The sequence below is a fragment of the Rhinatrema bivittatum genome, chromosome 19, assembly GCF_901001135.1.
Source record: "Rhinatrema bivittatum chromosome 19, aRhiBiv1.1, whole genome shotgun sequence".
Classification (NCBI taxonomy): domain Eukaryota; kingdom Metazoa; phylum Chordata; class Amphibia; order Gymnophiona; family Rhinatrematidae; genus Rhinatrema; species Rhinatrema bivittatum.
Genome location: NC_042633.1, coordinates 32,330,091 through 32,340,167, shown reverse-complemented (window position 1 = coordinate 32,340,167; position 10,077 = coordinate 32,330,091). Strand labels below are relative to the sequence as shown.

The 10,077-nt window shown below is 50.2% G+C and overlaps 2 protein-coding genes across 2 annotated transcripts in view; both read right to left on the bottom strand.

Annotated features, from left to right (window-relative positions):
- Positions 1 to 286: 286 nt before the first annotated feature.
- On the bottom strand, positions 287 to 2,843 carry LOC115080365 (putative per-hexamer repeat protein 5; the record flags this gene model as incomplete). The annotated part of the gene is made up of 3 exons (XM_029584510.1): positions 287 to 624; positions 1,081 to 1,187; positions 1,733 to 2,843. Coding segments are annotated over 3 exons (1,425 nt in total), but the record flags the coding sequence as incomplete, so codon positions are not given.
- Positions 2,728 to 10,077, bottom strand: part of LOC115080522 (mucin-12-like) — a 30,993-nt gene continuing 23,643 nt past the window's right edge. The window contains exon 5 of the mRNA XM_029584727.1: positions 2,728 to 2,818. The gene's annotated coding sequence lies outside the window, so the exon portion shown is untranslated. The remainder of the gene's footprint in view (positions 2,819 to 10,077) is intronic.

The window sequence follows — 10,077 nt, the reverse complement described above, 5'->3', positions numbered from 1 at the left end:
TGTGGTCACTGGCCGTGGCTGGGAATGGTTTACCGTGGTGTGAGAATACTGAGTCTGTGGTCACTGGCCGTGGCTGGGAATGGTTGAATGTGGTGTGAGAATATTGAGCCTGTGGTCACTGACCTTGGCTGGGAATGGCTGACCACAGAGATTACCTTTCACTTTCCATAATTTCTCCTGACTCATAATTCTCTGCTCTAGAAATCAGACCCAGCCTCTTCCTTCTCCATGTGATAATTTCCCAGCTGCACCCCTCTTCACACACTATTAAATAAATATAATACTGTACAGAAAGAAAGGACTTCATCTAATGGGGTTTTTTTACAGAAATCTAAGAGCCTTGTCCTTTTCCAGAAAGTCTTAGCGTGTCCTCTGTGTCTGTGGATTCTGACATCCTTCCTTGGTGATGGACAGTGCCTAAAAACCACTGCACGTGGTCCTGGGCAGGTTTCCACAGTGAGACTGTCTGGGCCGTGAGGTCCCCCCCATCTCATCCAATGTCATTCCAGACATCCGCCCGCAGTCAGAGGAGTAGGTGGGTACGGAGGGTCTCCTGCTGCTACCCCGCCTTATGCCCAGTCCTGAGAAAGATGTGCTCTGACCTGCACATTTACCACCTAGAAACTGAAACATCAGAAAAATCATCTGTCATTCACGTAACAGCCTTGTGTCTCCTCGGGCATTTTCTCCCCTGTGCTGGCTACGTTTTACCCTTCTCTCTGCATTTTTCTGGAGTCCCCCTCTGGTATTTTCAGCCCCTGCGCTCTCTGCATTTTGCCGGAGTCTCCCCCTGGTATTTCCAGCCACTGCGCTCTCTGCGTTTTGCCGGAGTCTCTCCCTGGTATTTCCAGCCTCTGCGCTCTCTGCATTTTGCCAGAGTCTCCTCTGGTATTTTCAGCTCTGCACTTTGCCGGAGTCTCCCCTGGTATTTTCAGCCCCTGCGCTCTCTGTGTTTTACTCCAGAATTTTCAGGCTATACTCAAGAGGATCAGTTGACTTGCCCTCGGTCTCCCAGAATTATTTGGTGACTCCTTTACTGCGCTCACCCCTTCAGCACACCCTGCCCACCTCGGTACTTACCCAGAAACAGCAGCAGAGTAACAGGACTAAAGCCAGTATTGCCCCCAAGGAAATCAGAATAATTTTCCAGGGTTCCAGTTCTTTTCTAGTAGAAGATCCTCCTGGAGCTGCAATGAAAAGATGATAATCATAATTAGGGCAATAATCCTGCAGTACAACAGTCCTGCCGAAGTTTAATTTGAGACTGTGCCTGGCAATACAAAATGGTAGGGTAATACCAACCCGAGACTAGAATGCATTTGAGCTCTGCCGGCTGTGACTGGGGAATCCTGTGAGCATACAAGGCTCTCATTATAACATAAACATCTAGCCTGTTGCCATGGGGGAGGCTCCATTACACCCGAATCTTAGTTTATATATTTGTTTAAAAGATTTCATAGGCCACGATCAATACCATCGGTGTTTGGAGTTTTCTATGGTGGACCCATGGTAACCTGGCTACCCCAGTGGCAGCAGTGAGGCCGAAATCTCAATCTCCTTCCCTCGGCCATTTCCCTATCATGTTTAGGGCAGCCATGCTCAGCTCTTCTTATGCTATTGGCTGAGACCTGTTTAAGTAATGACACCCAGATGGTATCACTGTTAACCACTGGTATCAGTGACAGGAGCCAGGCATGGTAAATAGGAAACAAGAAGTAGGGTGGCAACTTACTGCTACTTCTAGAAGTTGTCCCTCTGGAAGTAGTTCCCGTGCTAGTTGTCCCAGTGCCAGTGGTCCCAGTACCAGTTGTTCCCGTGCCAGTTGTCCCAGTGCCAGTGGTCCCAGTACCAGTTGTCCCAGTGCCAGTGGTCCCAGTACCAGTAGTCCCAGTACGAGTAGTTCCAGTGCCAGTGGTTCCAGTGCCAGTTGTCCCAGTACCCGTTGTTCCAGTGCCAGTGGTTCCAGTACCCGTTGTCCCAGTGCCAGTGGTCCCAGTACCAGTTGTTCCTGTGCCAGTGGTCCCAGTACCAGTGGTTCCAGTGCCAGTAGTCCCAGTACCAGTGGTTCCAGTACCAGTTGTTCCAGTGCCAGTAGTCCCAGTACCAGTGGTTCCAGTACCAGTTGTTCCAGTACCAGTTGTTCCAGTGCCAGTAGTCCCAGTACCAGTTGTTCCAGTGCCAGTGGTTCCAGTGCCAGTGGTCCCAGTACCAGTGGTTCCAGTACCAGTTGTTCCTGCGCCAGTAGTCCCAGTACCAGTGGTTCCAGTACCAGTTGTTCCAGTGCCAGTTGTTCCTGTGCCAGTAGTCCCAGTACCAGTGGTTCCAGTGCCCGTAGTTGCGGCAGTGGTCGTAGATGCTGCGGTGGTTGTGGCTGCTGAGGTGGTCGTAGCTGCTGTGGTGGTTGTGGCTGCTGTGGTGGTTGTGGCTGCTGAAGTGGTTGTGGCTGCTGTGGTTGTGGCTGCTGCAGTGGTAGTTGTGGCTGCTGTGGTGGTCGTAGCTGCTGTGGTGGTTGTGGCTGCAGTGGTAGTTGTGGCTGCTGCAGTTGTCGTAGCTGCTGAGGTGGTCGTGGCTGCTGTGGTGGTAGTAGCTGCAGCGGTAGTCGTGGTTGCTGCAGTGGTCGTGGGTGCTGCAGTCGTAGTAGCTGCTGGGGTGGTCGTGGCTGCTGCAGTGGTAGTTGTAGCTGCTGCGGTGGTCGTGGGTGCTGCGGTGGTTGTAGGTGCTGCAGTGGTCGTGGCTGCTGCAGTGGTCGTGGGTGCTGTGGTGGTTGTAGGTGCTGCAGTGGTCGTGGGTGCTGCGGTGGTGATTGTAGTTTGTCCATCTGTGGACGTAAGGAGACATTTACCATGCAGTTATATGACTATTCACTCATTAAATTCAAATTACCATGTTTCACATTTCCAACTCGGCATTCCTATATTTTATCAGAGGGCAATAATGTAAATCAAATCTGGTTAATTTCACTGACTGGGTGACCAGAGCACTGGATCGGGGGGTGTGCTGGATGTGCTTGGATTTCAGCGAAGCTTTTGATATTGCCCGGCATAGGAAGATGGTAAATAAGCGTAAGCAGTCTAGGGATGAGCCCCAGGGTGTTGGACCGAGTGGCCGGGGCTGTGCAAGGGGCCCTGGGCGCATTTCTGTAGTGGGGACTTCCTTACGTTTTTTCCGTATTGACCACCACTTTCCCTCTCCCTGCCTGACCCCTGTTCCGCTGAGGTTACCGCTCCCTTTGCGCCAGCGGACGGGAAGGTGACCGCATGACCCCCCCCCAATCCTCCTTAGGCCGGGTCAGTCACACCTGGCCCGGCTTCTGGCCCACGTGGGCTGAAATGAGTGCAGGGCCAGTGCAAGGGCAGTAGGAGGTCCTCGGTGAGCCCGCCCTCCTCCCAAGTTATTTTTCAGGCTCTGAGGTTTGGATAATCAAACATCATTAGCCCCCCCCCCCCCCCACCTCACCCACTAACTGCTGGCAGAACAGTCCTGCAGTCACACATCTTTGGATATCATACCTTCTAATATCAGCTTTTATTTCCCATACTTTTTATTTTTTTAATTATTCATATTCAGTTTTCCACCTTTCTGTCAAAACAATCTTTAGGCAGGGTGCAAGCAAATGGTATTTACAGTAGTCAGGTACACCAGCAAATACATTAGCGTCAGGAAGAAACGTTTTGTACACAGATGAGCTTAAATAGGGAAAGATGTCCGGGAGAGCCTGACAGAAGCCGATCGGTTGTTTAACAGGGCTGCATCTGACTTAGAGGATTTTCCACTGGATGGAGGCGAACCTCCCGGGGGGGGGGGGGCTAAGAAAGCTACAGCTGTTGCCTGGGATTGCACAGTAACCTGGGAAAGCCCCAGGCTAATAACAGTTCTAATAAAGTGACATGGGGGGCAATGTTACTTCTCTGTTCGGGGGTCGGTGCAGAGCTGTGCAGCCAGCAAGGGAAGTTTCCCTGCACTAAAAAAACAAAAAAACCTGGGAGAGGCCTGGCCCGGGTTATCGCAGGAAACAGAGGGGGCTGCACGGGAAGCCCAGGGAGGGAAATCCCCAGGCTTTCAGAATTTTCGTTCGGTTAAAAGCAAGAAAAAGGGCCGTTTTTCTCAGTGAGCTCCAAAATAACTTTAGATTCGAGTCTTGCCTATTTATTCCACCTTTCAAGCCACGATTTGGACTTGGATTCTGGTTAGTTTAGAATGTATTTGTTTTCAGAATGCATTGTGGTCATATTAATTGATTATTTATACAGTTTCATTTCAGCTTTGTATGTTTTTGAACATAAGAACCTGCCATGCTGGGTCAGACCAAGGGGCCATCAAGCCCAGCTTCCTGTTTCCAACAGTGGCCAATCCAAGCCATAAGAACCTGGCAAGTACCCAAAAACTAAGTCTATTCCATGTAACCATTGCTAATGGCAGTGGCTATTCTCTAAGTGAACTTGATTAATAGCAGGTAATGGACTTCTCCTCCAAGAACTTATCCAATCCTTTTTTAAACCCAGCTACACTAACTGCATGAACCACATTCTCTGGCAACAAATTCCAGAGTTTAATTGTGCGTTGAGTGAAAAAGAACTTTCTCCGATTAGTTTTAAATGTGCCCCATGCTAACTTCATGGAGTGCCCCCTAGTCTTTCTACTATCCGAACGAGTAAATAACCGGTTCACATCTACCCGTTCTAGACCTCTCATGATCTTAAACACCTCTATCATATCCCCCCTCAGTCGTCTCTTCTCCAAGCTGAAAGGGAGCCATCAAACAGGGCAGCATCTCTCCTGTCTCCTTCTCAGAAAGCCCCAGCCCTTCGCAGGCAGCCTCCCTCCCTCCCGAGCATTTCTTATCAGGGAATAATCTTCACTCACTGGCTCCTGGCCTCGTCTAACCGCATGCGTGCCAGGGAAGGAAACACACGCCACCCTCACCACTCCATCGCCAATCTGCAGTGGCCAGGGATGTAAAAAAATGTGGCCTTTTTGCCAATAAACCTGAGCTGGGAGCCGCAAGGCGCTCTGAGGGAGAGCCTTAATGATAAGTGCAGGAACCCCCGCATGCTTATTAAAAACAAAACAAAACTCAGCTGGAGCAAATCAGTCCCTCCCTGTCCCCGCCGCAGCACGCGGGCACCTCCTGTCCCCAGGGCTATAATCAGGGGAAGTGAATCCTCGCCTCTCAGAGACTGCCACTTTCATGCGCTGTGTGCGGAGGTTTGCAGAGTTCGCTGGGTGAGTACTTACATGAAGAAGTTTACATCTGAAAATAGATATTTTTTTTTTAAGTCGTCGCGCGAAGCGATGCGTGTCTGCACTGCGGAACCGATAAGCGCGTTCTTCCATCACCCGCGCGGATCAGCGCGTTTCCCCCCCCCCCGGGCTCCGGGCCGTAGAATAGAATAGCGGCGCGCTTTGCCACAGAAGCAGCCCTCGCTATCACGAGAGGCTTTCCTCTACCTTATCACAATATTTTGATCTTTTCTCACAACTGCGCAGACCGCTGACTCTGTTTGCACTTAAGCTAATGTGAATTCCAGCAATCTCAGCTCTGCGGGTTACTCCTGTAAACCTTCAGTTTTTGCCTGTCTGCCTTGCCGGCGACAATAGATTTGAAGTGGGTCTAGGATGCACGGAGAGAGACTTCTCACTCGCCCCTCGCTTTCTTCAGGCAGGAAATCAGAGTCAGCCAAACGTTCCCGTGCTTGAATTAAAACTGCCCTCCTGGAAAAGGAAAATGCTGCTTTGCACGAAAAGTACTTTAGCTGTAAGAAAGAGTAAGCAGGAGAAGGTATGGGGAGAGCCGTTCGTGCCGGTTCCGGTATCAGTCGGGGATGTTATACCCGGGTCCGGCAGCATCCCTGTGACAGGCGATGGAGAACGCCACCCCCCCCCCCCCGTCTTATCTGGGAGCCCCCACTACTGCCGGAGACAGGGACCCTCGAGTCTGACCCAGCAGGGCACTTCTGATGTCCTTAGTTAGTGCCGTCAGGTTTCGGGGGGGGCCAATGTCTTTTAAGCTGCCCGTTCCCCCAGAAAATATTTGCTGGGTGTCCCTGCTTCAGTGCATGGCTTAAAAAAAAAAAATTGGCCGAGCATTGTAAGTAGTTATTTACAGGTGCGAGGGGCGATGGGGGCCGCTATAAGTTCTGAACGTTAAGGGTGGCTTTATCGGCCCCCTGATGTCCAGCAAGAGAGGAGACCAGGGAAGTCCCAGGAGCGCCCTGCAGACGGGATGGGACCAGGGAAGCCACTCTCCCCTGATACTCAGCACCGGTTCTGGCACCCCCACCGCCTCCAGAAAGCGGAGAAAGTCTGGATGACAGGCTCGGGCACGGGGAGGAGAGGCCTGGAAGTTGAGCTTGATGAGGAAAAAGGTCACGAAGCCGAGGGGTGACCGGTCAGGAAACTGGAGATACATAAAGGGGGGGGGGGGGGGGTGTTGTCACAGAATCTTCTCCATCTGGGACAGGAGAGGAAGTCGTGCGCTTACGAGGACAGCAGAGAGAGAGAGAGAGATTGACAGTCAAGTTTGGTATTAGAAAGGATTTTCTAACGGCACCGGAGTCCGGCCCCAGGAGTCTTATCATCCAGGCCTCTCCTCTTATTTAGCAAGAGAAATCAAATGTGACGAAAAGCAATAAGTGGACTGGCTGTCACTCTCATTGTCATAAATATTACAATAATAATAACCGAAAGAGCAATAAAACCAGCTAGAACTATTTCCCGACCTATCCGGGAAACCATCACACGTTCAGAAATTCAGGCAGAATAGTGTCCGGCCCTGGAGCCAATTCGCCATTCACCCCTAGAAAAATAAATAAACTTGCAGAGGTTTCTAACGAGATAGCGTGGAAAGGGCAGCGCGCTTGAGCAGGTTTCGTGGCCGAAGCTGTAAGCCGCACTCACCTGCTCTGTAGAAACACAGAAGCGCCAGGATGACTGCACTCCTCAGGAGCTTTGGTGTGGCCATTCTGCGTCCCGTCCTCAGCAGATAATTCCTATTTCCAGCCTCCCACCCGAGGAATATGTTTTATTAACAACGGCTGGCGAGTGAAAATGCCTCCTCCTGAAGCCGGTCCTTTTATCCCCGGGTCGGCACAGGCACCTGTCCCCTCCTTCCTGGCCCGTGCCGCCTGACTCACCTTTAGCCCAAAACATACTCATTTTTGCAGAGGTATGAGGCAGCAACTCACGGGATCATTTTTTTCCACCTGACATAATTAGCTAAATTAAGTAAATTAAACTGGTAATGGAACTGAGAGAGAGAGAGAGAGAGACGAACGTCAAAAAAATCTACAGTGAAAGAGTGCAGACTGATTAATAGTTTCACTAATTGCCTTTAAAATGGCCTCAATATATTTTTTGAAAGGGGGAGGTGTCATTCCTGCATCTTAAATGATCTCCGGTTAGAATGAAACTTCCTAAAAAGGAGAGGGTAGAGGTGACCGGCATCCAAGGAGGCGAGTGTTTATATATGTACAAATATATATATATAGTAATTATATCACATAATAGAAAGCAAAAAAAACAACAACTTTGCAGAGAAACACAAACGAGAATTCTATAGAACTCAAATCCCGCTGAAACAAAACATAGGAAATCCAATCTCTTTACCCCACAATATCAATGGGGCTAGAAAAAAGTACATAGGAGATAAATAAAAAAACAACAACAGTACATGTACATCAAATAAGGATCCTGCATTCTTCACCCATATTAGAGACGGCTGATGAAGTGATTAACTTTCTCGAATGCATAAAAATTCTGCAACAATCATTATATTGACAATACATTTACAGGGGTATCTTAGCAAAAACAAGAGCCCCCCCCATGCTCCTCCTGACACAAGGCCCAGGATACCCTGCCTCCTCTCCCGAGTAGTCCTAGCAAGATCTGGAACTGTTCTCCCTGCTTGAACCAAGAAACTGACGGGCACATTCCTACAGTAAGATCGCTCACGAAGACTTAAATCTCATCCAGAGGCAAAAGGAACTAGCAGATAGCTGAGGAGTGCACGCTCCCAGGAAAGCAGCCAAAACTCATCGTATCTGCCGGGGGATTGCACAGTCCCATCCCGTAACCTCCTCAAACCTGCACCCGCAGGCAAAAAAAAAAAAAAATACACTTTATCAAAAGGAGGGATGGCCTCAGAGGAAAGGCATAACACTTCCGTCAAGAATTTTCTCAAAGTCGCACGTGGCAGTTCCCCAATCGCTCTTGGAAAATTCAAAAGGCCTTAAAACGATTTTCAGAATATTCCACTCTCCTCGTAAGAACCCCGTATTCCCCAATAATCGCTGCCTTAACAGACTGAATCCTTTTACCAACCCTTTCCACTCTCCCGACCTCCGATCTTCCTGGATCGATCCTGCACATTGCCTATCATGGCACCGAGTTAGGGTTTCCAGTCTTCCAGGAATCAAAGTGCCACACCAAATCTAACCGTAAGCGCCCATAAAGAGTCAGGGCTCATGACAGCCGGCTTAATCAAGGAGCAGGAACCCTCGCCAGCAAGCGGATAACTCAGAGACTGAAAAAAAAACCAACCACCAAAAACCCATAGCTTCAGAAGCCTTCCCCTCACCTCTGCGCCCCGGGATCTGCTGCGGTTGGACTCGTAGGCATCACGCCAGGACGCGCGGACTCCGCGGGAGAAAGATGCAAGCCAGAGCCCTCCGCGGCCCTAATGACCTCATCGGTCTGCGCCGCGGCAACGCTGGCGGTGAAACAACACCTTTCGGCATGCGGTGAAGATCCAAGGGACTTAACGATGCCTCTTCCCCATGGGATACCAGTGCTCCTCCACTGCTAGTGACAGCGGGGTGTTCATGTCCCCTTTATTTTGGAACTAAAGCCACAAAGCGGAAACTGGAATGCTGGCCGTGGGAAAACCTTGCATCTTCCCCTTCTGCTCAGAAGGCATCAACAAGGGGGAAAACGGGTAAAGAGAAGAGGGAACGCAGCCCAGCCGAACTCTGTGGCTACTCATGTCGCCGTCTTAGCACCTTCCCCCCTCGTGTTTTCATTTTGATAGTCAAGTTTAGGAAATCCAGAATTGTAGTTCCTCCCGCAGTTTGTTTGCGAGTGTAACCCTGGATGATGCCTTGGTAAAACAGGAGGTAATAAATTCGTAGAGGTTACGGTTTTCCATTCAATGGGGAAAGCTCCAGCACAGGAGGCCGTGGTACGACGTGCTATGACGTTGGAGGGAGAGCGGCTCAGGGAAAGTGTGAGGAAATACGTGGAGGATGCCCCGGAATTGCCACCGGCGGAGAAGGCACGGCGCCGACTGTTCTGAATGGCATTTTTTTTTCCTTGAGAAAAATTAACCTTTGGGTGCTTCCCCCTTCCCTCCCTAACCCACGGGGGGGGCAAACGTTTTAGCTGCTGGTGCCTCCCTTCCTCCCCGTGGGACCCATGGAGGCCACAAAGGCCTACCACGCTCAGATCAGAGGCGGCGAAAGAGGTGACGCTGGAGGGCAAGAGAGAGTCAGGAGGGGAACCGGAGGATGCGAGTGAGGTCCTCGAGGGGATGCAGGAGGATTAAGCGCACCCAACTAACCTATCCTCTCCCACGTACACACGCGTGCCCGATGTAAAAAAATGCCTTCGTAAATTTTGTATATTCCTCGGCGTACGCCTTTTCGATGTTGTCATTCGTAGAACCGCCATCAGCTTATGCAGTGCCGAATCAAACCTTCTGTATCCCAAAGGGCTACAGAGTGCCTGAATGTAATCTGCCTCGAAGCGCCCGAGAAATGGAATAGAAAACGGATCAATAAATGAAACAGTGCCAGACCTATGTTTATGTATAGCAAATTAGTAAGACAAAAAACTTTATACAGATAGATGTGGTTTAACGGGGAAAAGTCAACACGATTTTTGCTTGAGGGTGAAAAGACGCAGGCGGATAAAGGCATTCGGAGGCGTTTGACAAAAGTCCCCCACGAGAGACTCCTCAGGAAACTGGAAGGCCATGGGAACGGAGGCCGTCTCCCATCGTGGCTTGGTATCCGGATTAAAGACGGGAAATGGAGAGGACTAAACGGTCAGCTTTCTCCGGACGGAGAAAGGTCGTTAGAGGGG